Source organism: Hyposmocoma kahamanoa, unplaced genomic scaffold (genome assembly GCF_003589595.1).
Source record: "Hyposmocoma kahamanoa isolate Upper Pololo Valley unplaced genomic scaffold, ASM358959v1 93, whole genome shotgun sequence".
NCBI lineage: Eukaryota > Metazoa > Arthropoda > Insecta > Lepidoptera > Cosmopterigidae > Hyposmocoma > Hyposmocoma kahamanoa.
This window is the reverse complement of record NW_020654810.1, coordinates 16858483-16877445: the sequence shown is the minus strand read 5'-3', so window position 1 is coordinate 16877445 and position 18963 is coordinate 16858483. Positions and strand designations below refer to the sequence as shown.

General features: G+C 36.4%; 1 protein-coding gene across 1 annotated transcript in view; it reads left to right on the top strand.

Moving 5' to 3' along the window:
• Positions 1-75: 75 nt before the first annotated feature.
• Positions 76-18963, top strand: part of LOC113237078 (tissue alpha-L-fucosidase-like) — a 21353-nt gene continuing 2465 nt past the window's right edge. The window contains exons 1-6 of the mRNA XM_026473339.1: positions 76-171; positions 2544-2557; positions 4629-4885; positions 5626-5761; positions 8108-8571; positions 10223-10369. Of these exons, the coding sequence (XP_026329124.1) occupies positions 76-171; positions 2544-2557; positions 4629-4885; positions 5626-5761; positions 8108-8571; positions 10223-10369 (1114 nt within the window). The remainder of the gene's footprint in view (positions 172-2543; positions 2558-4628; positions 4886-5625; positions 5762-8107; positions 8572-10222; positions 10370-18963) is intronic.

The following is an 18963-nucleotide window of genomic DNA, read 5'->3' as shown; positions in this document are numbered from 1 at the left end:
ATACTTACTTACGGTGCCGAGATATGGCCGCTCACAAAGGAATACATGCACAAAATCAGAGTAGCACAACGGGCAATGGAGCGCACCACGCTCGGCATTTCCCTCATCGACCGCATACCCAACGTGGAGATACGACAGCGAACAAGGGCCATAGACGTCGGTCTGCGCATTGTGAGCCTAAAATGGAGATGGGCAGGACACGTTACTAGGCGGCACGACTGATGGACCAAGGTGGTTACTGAGTGGTACCCAGTAGGAGCGAGACGTCCTCGAGGCAGACCATCTGCTAGATGGTCGGACGATATTGTCGGGGTGGCCGGAAGATTGTGGATGAAATTCGCACAGGACCGATTGAGCTGGCGTGCAAAAGGGAGGACTATACCCAACAGTGGGTGTTAACGGGCTGAGATGATGATGATGATGATATTATTATTAATACTCGCTGCGTACTTGATTAAATCCGCTAACGTGAAGCACCTGCGTACTACAGACCCAACCTCCTCTAAATATAATGAGAATAAATTTGTTATCACGAATTTCAAGAATTCACGAACCCCGTGATATGATAAAATAATTCCTCTTAATAAGTATAAATATATAATACCTAATGCACACAATTATTTTAATTATTAGGTTATCCTTAAAGATAACCTTATTATTTTTATCATAATAAACAAACTATGCGACCAACTAATGTTGTGTATTTCTCTTTATTCAATGAAATTCCCCACTTTTAGGTCATAAACATCTACAATTAAAGATAACCTTACCGTGCCAGAACTTCTGGCACGGTATGCAAGAAGACGTCGATTCGAATCCGACCGGATCGAAGGAATATTTTCTAAGTGTTTTTTCTGAGTGTTCGATCTTTGTATTAATATTTAATTAGCTTGTTTAAGTTTTATTATACATACAGATATTTTCAAAAATGTTAAGTGTGAGTGAGCACTTTAAAAAAAATATTATTCAAAGCCAACACACATTAGTGGTTTCATTCATATTTTAGAAAATCATTTCTAACTTTTACTAAATCTAGACATATACGAAATTTAATTCTGTTATTTGGTTTTTAGGAAATCGTTCCTTTTGAAAGTATAAGAAAGTATTTTATAACAATTTTAAAAAGGCGCTAATCGTTTAAAAACGATAGTTTAACAAAACTACTACTGATAAAAACTAGTAGTAAATAATATTACAAGCAAACTTAGTACTTTTGTAGATCTGACTAGCCCTCTGAGAGAACTGAGTGAGCATACATTAGTTATTTATCTTTTGTGTTATCTTTTCACAAAAAGAAAGACTGGTTTCTACATTGCCCTATTTGGTAGATCAATGGGTTTCTACAGTTTTTTAGAATTACTACTAAACGACTAATATTTTTTAAACGTTCTTAAGAGGATGAAATGAAATGAAATGAAATTTTGTTTGCTTAATACATGGCGTGAAAGATGGAACAACTATTACAGAACACATGTTTTACCTGACTAGGCATGCAAAGTGTTGCTTAAATTTAGTTAAAATTTATGCTCACTGTACACGTAAATAAATAAATTTGGTTTTGCTCTACAAGTTGACAAGGGTAGCGAATAAGGACAAAGCCTTGACAGCTTATTATGTATATGTAGAATCTGTACTAAGATACAGTATTATCATTTGAGTCAACGTTACTGACTTCAGGAAAGTTTTTATAGCACAGACGAGGTGTATCCGATCTATCTGTAATTTGGCACCAGATGTATCAAGTCGCCCCTATTTTAAATTACTTAAAATAGAATAGAATACAGTAATCATTCATTGCAACCATAATTTAAACAGTTAATACAAGTAAATTTGGCAGGGTATAGCAAATTGTACTTAAAACTAGTTTGTATCATAATAAATCGACTTAAAAAAAGAAGGAGGTAACACGTTCGGCTATATGTACTTACATTTTATGTATGTTGTCCGATTTCTCCGTCACTTGTGGACCGATTTTGAAAATTCTTTTTTGTTTGAAAGGGTGCATTCTCAAGATGGTCCCATAGTCATCAAGTCAGAATCTGATGAGGAGATCCCTTGGAAATCGAGCCAAATCCTCAAATTGTATAGGTATGTACTGTGTAGTCACCGGTTTCTTTGTCAATTGTGGACCGATTTTGAAAATTCTGTTTTTAGTTTGAAAGGATAATACTCCCATTCGCTCAAGACGTCCTTACACCACTAAGATGCTCGTTCGTCCCAGCTGCAATACAAATTTCTTTTTTAACTCTTTTTCTTCTCGAGCAGCGCAGTTGTGGAACAGACTCCCTTCTCACATCCAATCTAGTCCGTCGATCGCTTCCTTTAAGAAAAGGTTGATAGCGCACTTTCTTGCTGAACTTAGTTAATATATATATATATATATATATATATACTCTCGAGTCCCTTTGTGACCGAGTAAAATCTGATGAGGGAATCCCATGGAAATCGAGCGAAATACTCAAATTATGTATGGATGAACAGCGTGTTCACCGATTTCTCCAACAATTACGGACTGAATTTGAAAATTATTTTTTGTTTGATAGGGCACGCTGCCGAGGTACCCCCATCGTCACCAAGACGGAATTTGATAAGATCCCATAGAAATTGAGGCAAATCCTCAAATTTTATAGGCATATACGTACATTGTGTATCTTAAACTGTTAAAAATGAAAAGTTTGCGGTTAGACGTGGATGCCTTCATCTTTCAATTTCTCCTAATGATATAACTGGACGAGAACACCCCAATTCTCGTAATGCCTTTTCGTCATATGGTCGGCGATTAAGAAAATCGTCTTAACCTTTCCATTTCTCGTAATGCCTTTTCACCATGTGGTTACTTAAGTAATTTATTTGGTTCTAAATCACAAAGTGCATTACCGTCTAATGTTTAGTATATAGACTTAACTAAACACTACACTACTTACCTGACTATATTTACTAAAATAGTTAAAATAAACAAACTTTTTTTAAAAGTAATTCAACCATCTCAAAAACCACAACAATCACTACACTAAAAAGTGAAAAATAACAAAATGAAACGACAACAATGCACGTAATTTATTTTTGTCTTATTTCGTTTTGAACACGTTTTATAATAACTTATTAATCTATCTATCTATCTACATTTATGGCTTATATTACTCTGAATGTTACACTGGCCCTGTAAATTTACTACTATATATTTATATTCGAAACTGGTATATGTGTAAGGGTAAATCAACAAAAATTTGTACTAGCGAAAAATGTAACTGCTAGAAGCCTAAGAAACGCAAACAAAGTGATACAAGACATAAACCTTAAGGGCGAGTATCCATGCTAAAAAAAGTCGCCGGGTCTATGCAAGAAATCGTGTCGTTTTTACACGCGAACCCGACGCCCTCTGCTGCTATTGTATGAGGTGTTGGTGAGGTGCATTATCAGTAAACGAACGTTTATGCGCGTGGACCCATCCACGCGCATTGGTTAGTAGTCAACATATGCAACAACATATTTCTTCCCACAGTGGGTTGTAAAACGACAGCTAACTGGAAGACTCTTAATGCACTGACACATTTTACCCTACACACGTCTGTCCGAAAGCATTTGTATCATGCTCAACATATTCTCGTCTGCAAAAGACACGACATATTTTCATGGCTAGATCTGACAAAATTCTTGTCGTGTACAAGACCTTTCTCATCTTTTCTGTAGCAGACACGTCGAATTTCTTAGCATGTACACGCGCTCTAAGACAAAACGTTTCCAAAGTAACTATAAGTGGAAAAGTTTTTGACGAAATACCGGATTGATTTAAATTCTTTCCTTTAGCTAGATTTAAAAGGGATTTGGGTATTTGGCTTTTAGAAAGTTTATTCTACTCGAATGATGATTTTTTTCGAATAAAGGTGTATGTACATAAATTTAAAAAAAAAAGGTGTAGACGTAAATAAATATAAAGGTGATTGATCCCTAATCGATGCATATTATATTAATTTTTAAATAATGACATTATCTTGTTTTAGTTCAATCAATTTCTTAACGTATTGTATTTTTGCAAATATACATTACATTAATCGGGTAGAATAATAATGTTCTTATTTAAGGCTAAGGCTTAAGTTCTCCAGTGCTCCAATCTAATTTTACCACGAACATTTACAATGTACCCACACTATATAAAGCAAATAAGTAAATGATATTTGTGCTTTTGCTTGTGCAATTTTCTCTCATTTCTTTCTTATATTTCATTTAATTTAATATTGTGTGAATTTTTTTTACACATATTATGTGAAATTTTATAGCATAGCAAGTTATCAACTAATTTCGTTAATTGCACCTCTTTCCTAAAGAGTTGTCATTTTGCAGGTGTGGTCTTGTGGTAGCAAGGGTGGGAGCTATTACTTGAAAATGCTAAATAAGTGTCATTGTCTCAATAGTTAGGCGCGTAATGTTGCTATAAGCAACATAAATATCAATTAGCTAGCAGGTAACAATGAAACATATTGATTTTATAAATAACCATTGTACCATTGTTGCGATTGCTACATACCACCCAAAATATAATTAGAAGTAATTTTAAGAGGTTATTTGAAAACAAAGGGAAAATTTGTGAATAAATGTCGTTGAGCTTAATTTTATGTCTATTTTTGCAGTAACGACGAAATATCATCAGTTATGAGAAGATTACTTTTAACTATTTTGTTTGAATGTGTCATTTGCAAACCTACTGGAAATTCTGATAATATACCTAAAACAAATGTTACAAGTGCTTATTTGTCAAAATGGGAAGATCTGGATACTCGACCCTTGCCCCAATGGTACGATGCGGCTAAAATTGGGATTTTCATACATTGGGGAATATACTCTGTGGCAGGTAAAAACGAATGGCTCTGGGCTAACATGGAAGGTGGTGAGTATTTTTTCGACAATGTCTTGCTTTTCATAGCAGCATTAGCTCAGTTCAACGAAATCTTTAACAAGTTCTTGCTCTATCGTCGATGTACTTTGAATAGCAACCATTCATACATTAGTATGAACAAACAACCACACCAATTAACTGGTTTCAAGCCAGGGAATCCCTATATTGTGAGTGCCAGAGCAACGGAGTTCATTCCGGGACACTACCAGAATATCCACATCAGAAACAATTCAGAAAAGTTTTATTTCAAAAATTCTCACCAGGAATTGAACCTCCTCACCCAGCACCCACAGTACAAACCATTGTGCCACCGAGATCATCATCTATTATATTAACTCAGAGTTCTTATGTGGCACTGTAGTGATTACCCGTTTAGTTCTTTACATTATTCAAATACGTACTTGTGTCAAATTGTTCAAACTGATTATGGACCGGTCATACTAGGTCATTAGGTCGCCTTCGTTTGCCTGCTGATTTTTTAATGTGGCTTTACATAAACTTGTATTGTTGAAGGCGGCAGTAGCCGCGTCCCTTTTTCCTGAGTGACCATGGTCGAGTTTTTGAAATTTGATTAGTTGGGTAAATCGTCATTTAGTTCTAGTCGCAACAAACTAGATTTAGTCGGTCCATCATTTCAAAGTTATAAGGGTGTTTTACATAAATGCCCGCTATCTCCCTAAATAAATTTAGAGCCTTAGTCGTTGCTTATAGCACACTTCATATCTTTTTAGGTGATGCGGAAACTGTCAGCATTCTGAGGAAGAAATATGGTCCTAATTTCGCTTATGAAGATTTGGCACCATTATTCACAGCTAAATCTTTTAATCCCGATAAATGGGCAAAACTTTTTGCGAAATCCGGAGCTAAGTTTGTATCTGTTCGCTTTCTTCATTGACAATGTTAAAATTATAGTAAGTGGCAGTAAAGCGCCTTGTGAATGAGTTCGTCCAGGGAAATAGGTACTGCCACCTTACTTATTTCTACCGCCAAGCAATAATGTGAGCATTATTGCGTTCCGGTTTTGAAGGGTAAAGATGCTGGTGAACTTACAGGCACATGGGACTTGTCAACTTATGTGTTAGAGTGACGGGCGCAGTAGCTGCCCCTAAGATCTTTGCGACTTATAGCTTTGAGAGGCACCGCAACTGTTATGGATAGGTGTGTCGCGATAGGCGCACGACTTGCTCACCACGTCACTTAGTATTATAAAAAATAATAATTTAAAGCAGAACTAAAACTTTACAAAATAACGCGTACTTCTCTTTTCAATTATAAGAAAGAGAGAATCGTTTTATACCAGTGTTTTGCTTCTACATAAATTAAATTTACCAACAATTTATATTTATCAAATCCTGTAGAAATTTACACAACTTCAGTTCTCTTGAAATAAGTGAGTTTCGCAAAACAAAGCGTTTTCGAATTATCTAGTCCATTTTATTCTACCAATCTATTACATTTTCATTTAATTACATTTTCAATTTAACTGCTTCTGTGGCCGAACGGTTACCATGCAGGTCTACAACGCAGAGGTCCAGGGTTCGATTCCCGGGCCGAGAAATATTTGTATGGCCTACATTTATTTGTCTTACCAGGGCACCCCCGACACAAGGTTTTCCTAGTGCGTAAAATGTTAAAGTGAAAAATGTTACGTAAAGTATGTAAAAAAATATGCTATTTCATATAAATAACAATGTGTCATGTCGTTCCCTCTATACATATAATAACGCAGTATAGCAGTATACCGTGATTTTGAACTACGCATATAGCGACAAGCAGAGCAGAAGAAACTTTATCCTGAATAAAGCACCCATCTTCTTACGTCAAACACGTTACATTACGTCGCTTTATGTTCAGTTCACAATCGTAGTATTCCGCAATACTGCTTTATTATCTAAAAGCAGTGGCATGCGCCATATACAAGTAACTGTTTTGAACACTTTCTTCATGCCACCTGTTTATATTTATGACATCCTTGCTCGAATTACATTAGATAAACAATAAATAATGATCATTAACACAATTTACGGGCAGTTGAATAATTTGGAGTTCACAATTTGAGCTGGAGTGTGATTAAAAAGCTCTGCACTGTGAAGTGATCACGAATAGGGTGTCGAGTCTCGGATCGCCATCTTGGCTATTTCGCAAGATCCCGCTACAGAGGCCGTATTCTCGAAGCACGAAATCCATAGTTACGGCCGTTTTTCCACTACAGATGACATATGGAACTACTCGAAGTCCGTCAACGACAAGACGGGTCACGTCACGGCTTATTGCCCGTGGTCCAACTGCATAGTCGCAACTAGTTGGACTATGGGCAATATTGTATGGCATTGGACCTACTGATCAGTTAGTACAGTCACCGTCAACATTAATAATGTTACTGATTCTGATACAATTGTTCTCTAGGACGATCCCTGTGACAGTTCATAAAAAATCGCAAGATATAATCTTGTGATAATGTGCACTGTTTAATATATTTTATGAATTATTTTTGTAAGTATCGCTTTTAAGTGAAAATACATTAAACAGTGCACATTATTACAAGATTATATCTTGCGATTTTTTACGAACTGTCACAGGGATCATCCTAGACAACAATTGTAGTTAGCTCAGAACCAGTAACATTATTAATATTGACGGTGACTGTACTAACCGATGAGTAGGTCCAATGCCCATACAATATTGCCCGTAGTCCAACTAGTTGGACCAAGGGCAAAGTTTTGTGCCCCTGGTCGAACTAGTCGGACTACGCAGTTGGACCACGGACAATAAACGTTCGAAACTGTTAAATCGCGTTGTCATACATTCTTAGTTCTAGCCCCGATCGAAATCAAATCTGTAGGTCATCGTTCGTCGTTCTTGCTTCGAGAGTGTCTGACAAAGTTATGCCAGCAAGTGGATACCGCAATCTTACCGAGGTCGGCTAAGACAACCTGTTATGATCCAGCAGGTCTCATTCAAGACTGTATCTACTAATCTTCAAACAGGGGCATGCGTATTCATATTCTATGCTGTAGCATAGCATAATAAGGGCGCGTTCCCATTATGTCGTGAACTTCGAGAACTACTTGCTAACTTTCTCGTAGTTCAGGTATACTTTGTTTGTTTCAACCTCTAATTATTAACACGTTCATAATTCATAACAGCTTTAAAGGAATTTACATCAACTTGTTGCTGTAACGAATTTGTAAAGCATTACATTGTAAATTTTAGATACGTCGTTCTCACTACCAAGCATCACGACGGATTTACCTTGTTTCCATCTAAACGTCCTTATTGGAATTCAGTGGACGAAGGACCAAAAAAAGACATCGTGAAACTTCTTTCAAAGGCAGTAAGAAAACACAACATGAAATTTGGTGTCTATTACTCCTTATACGAATGGTTTAATAAACTATTCTTGAATGACAAAATAAGTGGTTACAAAACTACCAAGTACACCGATGAAATAGTTTGGCCAGACATTAAATACTTGGTTGAAAATTACAAACCGTCAGTGCTGTGGAGCGACGGAGAATCAGATGCAAGTGATGCTTACTGGAAGTCACCAGAACTGTTAGCCTGGCTCTACAATGAAAGCCCTGTTAAACATGAAATTGTAGTCAATGATAGATGGGGCGCGGACACAAACTGTAAACATGGAGACTTCTATAATTGTGCGGACAGATTCAATCCCAGTAAGACATTTCATCCGTTACCTATTTAGTGTTTTGTATGTACGACTTAAGTTACAAATTGTGTGTTAGTACTTATTTCACTTTTTGAAATGGTGGACACAACTGCGTCTTGTGTTTTCATCCATGTGGCTCCAGGAGGCGGACGGATTAAAATTATTTCAATTTTTTCTTCTAATAGCCAACGAGGGCTCATGATATTGTTTACAACAGTAACATTATATTAATTAAATTTTTATTGAATTGATATTCAATTATTTTTTGTGAAATTACTCCACTAGTTTGTTATAATTATTAACACAAAGATCGAACACTCAGAAAAAATTCCTTCGATCCGGTCGGATTCGAACCGACGTCTTCTTGCATACCGTGCCAGACGCTATACCAACTACAACATTTTTTTTATTTTCAATTCAATAAAAATTTAATTAATACAGTGAATAGCGACATCTCTCGCCTGGACTGGTAGCTGTAAAGGTACTAACTGGGTGATAAATCTGTAATAGATTTCTCGTAGACGGCGCTACGACTAAAAAGTCGTTGAAAGACCAAGTACAAAGACACGACGCAAGCACATAGAAAAATTCGTGAGGTCCGTTGGTTCGTTCCGTGGCTTAGTTGGTATAGCGTCTGGCACGGCATGCAAGAAGACGTCGGTTCGAATCCGACCGGATCGAAGGAATTTTTTCTGAGTGTTTTTTCTGAGTGTTCGATCTTTGTATTAATAATTATAACAAACTAGTGGAGTAATTTCACAAAAAATAATTGAATATCAATTCAATAAAAATTTAATTAATACAGTGAATAGCGACATCTCTCGCCAGGACTGGTAGCTGTAAAGGTACTAACTGGGTGATAAATCTGTAATAGATTTCTCGTAGATGGCGCTACGACTAAAAAGTCGTTGAAAGACCAAGTACAAAGACACGACGCAAGCACATAGAAAAATTCGTGAGGTCCGTTGGTTCGTTCCGTGGCTTAGTTGGTATAGCGTCTGACACGGTATGCAAGAAGACGTCGGTTTGAATCCGACCGGATCGAAGGAATTTTTTCTGAGTGTTTTTTCTGAGTGATCTTTGTATTAATAATTATAAGTAACATTATATTTTATTTCATTATATTTTATGCACGATTTTTGCTGTGAATCGATTTTTTTGGTTCGTATTGGATTATATGCTTCAGAGCATAGAATAGAAGAGCATATGAATCGATCCACAGATCGCATCGTATGCTCTTGAATCGAGTTTTAAAAAATCGTGTCAAAATTCATAATAAATAAAACACCTTTATTGTCAATGCCTTTATTACGTGATTTAATTGCCATAATAATACATAAATATTTTTGTAGCTTTTCACAGATGCCAATCCTTTACATCTAACTAAACTTTTCAATTATACTGTCGCATAACTTAATATCCAAAGCATTGTCCTTCTCTTTATTTTCCGTTCCTGTACTTGACGAAATAATTAATAAGATGAGATTTTTGTTTAAATTATAAATACGATCTTGCTAGACGATTCGATTCGCCTATATTTTGAATCGATTCGCTTAAAAATCGCATTGAAGTGAATCGATCCAAAAAACAATGGATCGTATGCAATTGAATCGATTCCATAAACATTGAATCGTAATATTGATCCCTAATTCCAGGAGACTACTCGTCCATAAATCATAAATGGGAAAATGCTTTTTCCTTAGATAAGTATTCTTGGGGTTATCGAAAAGACACGAACAAAGGTGCTGATATTTTAAGCGATCACGAATTGCTGGAGTCGGTTGTTTCCACTGTCAGCTGTGCAGGTGAGATAAGATTAATTATCAAACATATATCAACCGATTTGTTGACCGTATTGTTTAGATGCAACGAACATGGTTTCTCAAAATGGACGTTTGTCGGGCGTGCCTACTTAGGTATTTTTCTCCGTATATTATATGAGGACTTGTGGAATTCGTGATTGGAATTTCACATTTTGAACACTTGGTAGAATAAAGCCACATATTCAAAAGTCATAGCGGTAATTCGAACTACCACAAATTCTTGCCTTCCCCCTTTCCTAATTTTGTCGCCATATTAGATTAAAGTATTTATTTGGAAAGGTAAATATAGGCATTAGTTGGAAAAAAAAAATATTTTTGGGACAATAATTATTCAACGTAATTACATTGAATGAGTTTAAATGTAAAGTTTTGCAAAACAAATTAATTTATTTTTTTAGAAAACTTTACTCAGTTTTGTAAAAAAGTAAATTTATTTTATACAATAAATTAAATACACGTAAGGTGATGGCACCAATGGCCGACAATCACAACTGTTCGACATCTTTTTAAAATTAATTTCTTATAAGATTTAGGACAAAATTTTCTAACATACATGTTTGTTATTAGTGTCAGTTACTGGGTGTTCATTATCGGTGAGTGTCACAGACATAATTATACTAACTTTTTTATGCATACAGCAAAATCTTTCCTGAGAATTATATCTATGAAGTAAACTAATCACCATAAACATTATGTTTAAAAACAAAAAGTTACTTCAAATTTAAAGACACACTTTCCTTAAAAAGTTGATCATAACCGTATTATATTAATTTTTTTTGTTTTAGGTAACGCTCTTATTAACATTGGACCGACTAAGCAGGGAACTATACCGTCCATATTCAAAGAGCGACTTCTGCGTTTAGGAAAATGGCTAGAAATGTATGGCGAAGCAATTTACGGGTCCTCGCCGTGGTATTACCATAGAGACACATTCAATGTAGATGTTTGGTACACTTGCATAAAGACTGAATACCACCCATTGAGTCCCATAGCGTTGCCAGACGACACAGATCATATAAAAGCCGTATATGCTATATTCTTGAAATGGCCCGTCGATGACAAATTGAGATTAAGAGATTTGACGTTTTTTATAAAGAATGAAAGCCTTAACGTTATTCAAATTTTGCTACCTACACGTTATGAATTCGTAGAAGTAAGTTGCATAACTTAATAGTTTTTAAACTAACGGACTATCGCTCTAACAGCTTTTAAAAGTACGACACATATACAGGGTGTAATTTTAAATGTGCCCAGGCGATTATTCCGTAAATGTAAGATATGTTACAATGATACAAAAAACCCTTAAACTGATGTCGAAAGTACGTTACCTAATTAGTAAAACGACATCAATATCTTATTAAAAATAAAACTAGAAATATCCAAAATTTTAACGTTAAACGCTCACTTACATTTAATATGACATTCATAGAGGCTTTATTTGACCTACTCGTACTTATATATGTGTATACTATAACTATAATACTTATAGATATATATGTCTTCACAGATATTATTATATTCGTGAATGAAACGTGAGGGTATTGTAGAGCTAAGTAACATGTTACTTGACTCAATATCTGCTTGGTCTTTGGAATCTTATATGCAATGACGACAATATCTGCCTGCTCGTACTTATTTAACAATATCTACTCTCTTAAAAGTAACCCATTCAGGTCAATTCTCCGTGCATAGGCCATTTTCAGGCCGCTGACATCAAAGGTCATTTATATTCGCTTTTATATATAACTTAACTAAACCGTAGCTACTAGCATATTTAAGGCTCTGAGTGGCACTGCAAATGCTATGGACAGGCGTGTTGCTTACCACCAGGTGCACGACTTGTTTCGTCTGTTATGTCGTCTCTTAACATCGTAAAAAGAACCGACCGAAAGACCGTCTAACCGACCCAGCGTTGTGGGACCCAACAGCACCATGTCTTCTGCGTAGCTGATATTATTTACGTAGAGCCCGGCAATCGAACAATCGACACGTTTGTCACTGTGCTCTTGAATGAGTTTGTTCACATACAGGTTGAACAATTTAGGAAAGATAAAGTAATAAAAAAAGCTAATTAAAGTATTATTGTATAATAGTGTCTCACAAAAGTATATCTTTATACTTTTAAGGACGCATTCATTCAACACGAATTTCATCGCGCTACCCCACGCCGCGCTGCCGCCGCACAGCGACCGCGTGCGTCTGTCATGGCAAAATACGCTCTATTTGTTTAGCTTTTACGTTTTAACTTAAAGACGAGACTGGCTTGAATTTGGTTTACGCGACATTTGTTGCCTAGTAAATAGAATGCAGATTCGCCATTAATGTACATGAAGGTGTGCTAACGGGGCTATCGCTGTGCGGCCGCCGCACAGCGACCGCGTGCGTCTGTCATGGCAAAATACGCTCTATTTGTTTAGCTTTTACGTTTTAACTTAAACGGCGAGACTGGCTTGAATTTGATCTACGCGACATTTGTTGCCTAGTAAATAGAATGCAGAGTCGCCATTAATGTACATGAAGGTGTGCTAACGTGGCTATCGCTGTGCGGCCGCCGCACATAGACCGCGTGCGTCTGTCATGGCAAAATACGCTCTATTTGTTTAGCTTTTACGTTTTAACTTAAACGGCGAGACTGGCTTGAATTTGGTCTACGCGACATTTGTTGCCTAGTATATAGAATGTAGATTCGCCATTAATGTACATGAAGCTGTGCTAACTGGCCTATCGCTGTGCAGCCGCCGCGCAAAAACTTTCGCCTCGTGTAACTGGGCGCTAGTGTCTTTGTTTTTGTAAATAATTTTATTTTTGTTTTGTTTGTGATGTTGTTTTGTAAATATTTATTTTATTTCTTTTTTTATAATATGATTTATTATTTATTTTAAAAGTTTTCCGTATTTTTTTAATGTGCTTTTGCGGCAGTTAAATAAATGTACTAATAATCTTTTTTTATTTGTAGTAGCGTCTAGTAATTATAACTAGCTGTCGAATTGTGAAATCGGTAAGGGAAAGCTATATCTATATGTAAACCCACTACAGACAACCATAATTTTGTCATTAACTGCCTAGACTTAATTAAAAAAGTACATAATATAATAATAATATAGATAGTAGGTACAAGAGACCTATCACCGTGGTACTTAAGGTAACAGACGAATAAGAAACGGAAAAAGTGCGCGTCATGCAATGTACGTAGGAATGAATTTTCTCACTAACAGTCGGCTAAAGGTGTTCCCAATGAGAGAATGCTGTAGAGTATGATTCCCTTGATAACGAAACGGCGTTGGTGTCTGGATTCAGAATTTATCTTGTAATTACTAAATTATTTCAATCTAATTATATTCACATGTACGTGTGTATATATAATATTTTTTAAGTGTTTAATTAAGGAAAAGTCTGCGCTGTAGTATGGCCTTTTGAAATTTGGGTCCGGTCAGTAAACTGTTGTAGGTACCGTCACATGAACGGGTACAATACTGCTTGGCGGCAAATATAAGTACAGTAGCAATGCGTCTCTTGTAGAACACTTTCGCAAGGAGTTCTACTGCTATTAAAATATCATATTTGGCAAAAATAACTTATTAGCTTCTTTTTATTTGCAGTACGCAATTTTGGATGAAATTGTTATATTCGAACTCCCGACCAAATACAAAGACAAGCGCACCGGGGTGTTGAAGCTATCTGCAAATGATCCAAATAAATGAAATAAACATTCAAGAATGCTTACAAGATTCGCTGAATGACATAGTCACAATGAAAGTGTCCACGCTCCGCTTCTTAAAGAGGTTATACAAGACGACTTTTTGTAGCACGTCTGCAGTGATTCAGTCGCGATGCGGTAGCGATACAGTCGCTAATCGTCTACCTTTACGTACACGCGCGACTTAATCATCGATACGAACGCGATGCAAACGCCATACAGTCGCAGCCGCTGTCATACGATCGCGATGCAAACGCGACATAGCCGCAACGCCGTAGATTTTAAATATTGGGTCCGTCCTTCTAGTATATAACCAGAAATAGAGACGAAATGTCATTTAATTTGTTTGAAAACTCTTCTGCCATATCATTACTGTGACAACTGCGCTCCGATTGGCTAGCCCGAGTTCGAAACAATTGACGGGTGTCGTCAATTATGTCACTTCAAATTGACCAGTTAACTTGAGCTTTGCTATAATGGACGAAAATTGCAAAATTACATATTTAATATTTAATTACCGATGAAATTTGATTACGTTTGTTTTGTAACTAGATGTTTTGCTGTTTTTCCCACACCACCGAATAAAACAGCACGGCATTGTTAGAGATATTATCTTTATTACAATAAATACATAATATGTTTTGGAATATATGGAGACGTACACACAGGTGAGTAGTTGGCCAGTATATATTTCAGTGCAAACGAGAGTTGATATTTATAAGAGCTGTATCGCCAATGTGTTACCAGGAATATATGGTCTTTATTTCGTCTCTATTTCTGGTCATATACTCGATGGGTCCGTCATATTTAAAAATAAATTATTATAACTTTTTTATGGTGTTGAAGATACGCCCGCTTGTGGCCGCCATTGTATCGCGATGCACACGCGTGTGCTCGTCGATTCAAATTTGCGTAAGCATAGATTCAACAGCGCGTTTGCATAAAATCAGCCGCAAGTTTTTAATGATTCAACATAAGCGATTACGTCGACGCAAAAGCGTGTTTGCATCGATATGCAATGGCTTATAAATCGCTGATGTGTTTCTTAAACGTGCGTTTATATCGCCAGGCTAAGATCTGCTCTTATTAAAAATAGTCATTATTACAATAGCACATAGCGCATTATTCTTACGCTATTATGAATAACTTACTATCGAACCTCTGTCTAAACTGCTGTTATTATATTGCTATTCTGCTGTTGCGATTGCGACGAGCGAACAAGCAAAAGCATCCAATAGTCAATAAGCAGTGAGAGAGTAATGGCTCTAATCAAATGATTGGACGATGTTATGATTTGCAAATCTTATGAATATATAATCTTTCAGTGCACAACATAAATTGCTCTTTTTCACTTTATGTTTTATTGTCCTCTATTACCTTGTTGTTACAGTTTAAACTACTATTTTATGCTATACTCCTCGTTTATAATGTAATGAAAAATTAAGCTTTTGTCCTCCATCTCATCTAAAGGAAAGTGCAGTTAGGAATGATTTCATTTATAATATGATTGTTATTATATTAATTGTATATACAAATATTAAACATTAATTGGCTTCAGAATTTGTACCTACCTCATAAACGTTTCTATTGTACGCAACAAAACCATTGGGTACTCGATAGACTATAATAATAAAATATACTCACTGTTTATCGTATCTCAATAGAGACAACTTTTTTATGATAGGTACCACGTCTAAGTTATGAGCCTGATACTAAGGTTTCTACTGCTATTAACGATTTTAATAGCAGTACAGCTCCTTGTGAAAGAGTTCGCCCAAGGAAGTACAGCCATCTTACCTATTTCTACCACTAGGAGCATTACTGCGTTCCGGTTCAGAAGGGTAAGGGGTGCTGGTGAAATTACTGGCACATGGGCCTTGTCAACTTTATGTGTCAGGGTGACGGGCGCAGTGGCAGTGCCCCTCAGATCTTTGAGATTTAAAGCTCTGAGTGGCGCAGCAACAGTTATGGACAGGCGTGTAGCTTACCATCAGGCGCACGACTTGTTCGTCCCATCACATGATATTATAAAAAAAATGTCGTTTGGCATTTTCAACCAGTCTACCGGAGAAGTGTGTTCATACCCCACAACCTTCAAACACTTTTGGCCAATCCCTATACCTAACTAACCTTCCTTTAGATAATTCTTGAAGCAGTTGTTTATCGCCAACTTATCATCTTTCTCTTTTAGAAACAACGTCTTCGACCAGTAGATACCAACATGGATTTTGGCCTGGTCACAGTACGAAAGTGACAAAAGACATTAGGGAGGGTATAAAGAATTCACGGTTAACAGTATTAATAATCATCTATTTTTGTAACGCCTTCAATGATGTTGACCATGATATCGTCCTAGCTATCCTTGCACATTTCCGAATCGGGCATGCAAACTGATTATTTATTTATTATTTTATTTGTGATACAAAGTGATGAATAAGTTGTGCGCCTGGTGGTAAGCGACAGGTGATAGCTAGGCGCCATAACAATTGCAGTGTCACTTAAAGCTTTAAATCGCTAACTGCCACTGCGCTACTCACCCTAAGACATAAAGCTGACGAGTCCCACGTGTCTGTAGTTTCACCAACACCCACATCCTTCAAAACCGGAACGCTGTAACCGAAAAAACCGAGTAACCGTCCATTTTGTAACCCAGTTTGTAAGGAAAACACGGATATTTCAAGTTAAAACTATCAAAATGTAAATTCGTAATTCATAACATCATCGTATCGTGATTAATCACGGGATTAGGAGTATTTCAGGAATGAGATAATTACTTAATAGTGAACAATCGTAAGGCATGAATATTGTCTCGAATAATTTTAAGCCTTGTGTCATCTAATTTCCCTTACAAAACGCCTGACTGTTCTGTCCGACGATTATCGCTGGATCGCCACCTTTATCGGAGTCTTGGACTTACCGAAGGCAAAGATCGGCTTGGTGTTTGAATGAAATTACATATTATCTATATTGGAAATTATGTAGATAATTGATGACTTTACCATCCCAATCTGACGTGACTATGGGACCTGTCAAGCGTTCGTAACGTTAGTTTGCTTCAAGAAAAAAATATACGCGATTTAGATCCGAAAAAAATGTTTTATTTCCAATGTGTAACAATCTCGAAAACCTAACAACTCGATATATTATTTGTATTGTACTCAAATCATGTAGATTTAGTAGCAGTTTTTAGTAACACTAAGCTCAGTGTGAAAAGCTCGTCCAGGAAAGTATTCAGGTAGTGAGCGTTATGGCGTTCCGAGTTTGAAAGGAAAGGGTTCTGATAAATTTACTGGAATATGGGACAGATGCCAGCTCTGTCTCAAGGTGATGGACGCAGTGGCAGCTGAGATCTTTGCTCTCAGATATCTTAAAAAATTATACCCAGTATGGAATAAATGCTTTGTCAGTGCTTTGCGGACAGATAACCACATCGGGATTTACCAACTACGTAATGATATCTGTATCAATAAAGTAAATAAATAAGCCCGTTTTGTGCAATAAAAAGCATAAGGAGTTATTTCTTTTGGCAGTTTGGTTTAGTTCCTCAGGAAGTGCAGGAAAAAATATTTTTTTATTGGATCTGCAAATGAGGTAAAATTTTTTTTTCTCGTGTGGTACTGAAGTGTGATAATTAAAATACATAATTAAAATGAAATAATCTTCAATATTCCACTTGTAAAATTAATACGATACGATTCCAACCGATTCTCTCAAGTTCCATATTTCGCCTTCGTTAATCTCTTTTATTACCGTTAAAATTTCATCGAGGTATCCAAAGTAGAAAATGAAATCAAAACCTCGAAACTTTCACCATTCGTATCAAACAGCCCAAAGAATATTCCAAATGCTCAATACTTGGAACATTAAACTCGATAATATGTACACGGCCAGAAGGATTTTCGTACTTCTTCAGTTCAGAAGCTACTGAAACGGCTATTTTTAGAGCACGAAATGTTATAGAAAATGCATTAAACTTTCCAGTCAAGTTATTCCAAGTTATATATTTAGTTTAAGAAAGAAATACAAAAGCTTCAGTATGATTTATTGGAGTACAGTAAATATATTATTATTTCGATACGCTTAATTTTTAGTAGTAGTGGAGCTCCTTGTAAAAGAGTTCGTCCAGGGAATTACTGCCACCTTACCTATTACTGCCGCCAAGCAGTAATGTGAGCATTACTGCGTTTCGGTTATGAAGGGTAGGTACGGGTGCTGGTGAAAGGCGCCGTAGCAGTGTCCCTCAGTTCTTTGCGAGTTAAAGCTCTGAGTGGCACTGCAACTGTCGTGTAGTTTACCACCAGTCGCAGGACTTATTCGTCCCGTTATTTGATATAAAAAAAAAATCTCGACGTTGAAAAAAAAGAAGAAGGTCATGGCATCGCGTACTTGAATAACTTTTGATAATAACGTATTTGAATTAAAATGAAATTGCAATTTTAAAATAACTGTTATATGTTTCATATATTATTTATAAAAACAAACATTTTAATGTATTGTCCAACTTTAAAGTTCATGGAAGAGGAGTTTTCCCCAATCCGCTGTTCGACGTCGGTATTTTGAAGTCCTACCTTAGTTTCCATTCCACAAAAACTGCTTTAATTAGACTTAACTTTTCCACAGGATAATGAAGGTGTTAATATTATCTGTCTTGGTTTGCTTTACCTACGCAAAACAAGACCATATAATTGAAGCTTTATTAAATGTGACCATGACGAGTGAACCAAAGTTTTTGTACAATAAAACCTATAAGCCGGATTGGGACGATTTGGACACCCGCCCCCTGCCTCAGTGGTACGATGGCGCGAAAATTGGCATTTTCATTCATTGGGGTCTATATTCTGTGCCAAGTTTCGGAGCTTCAGAATCTGCATATCTTTGG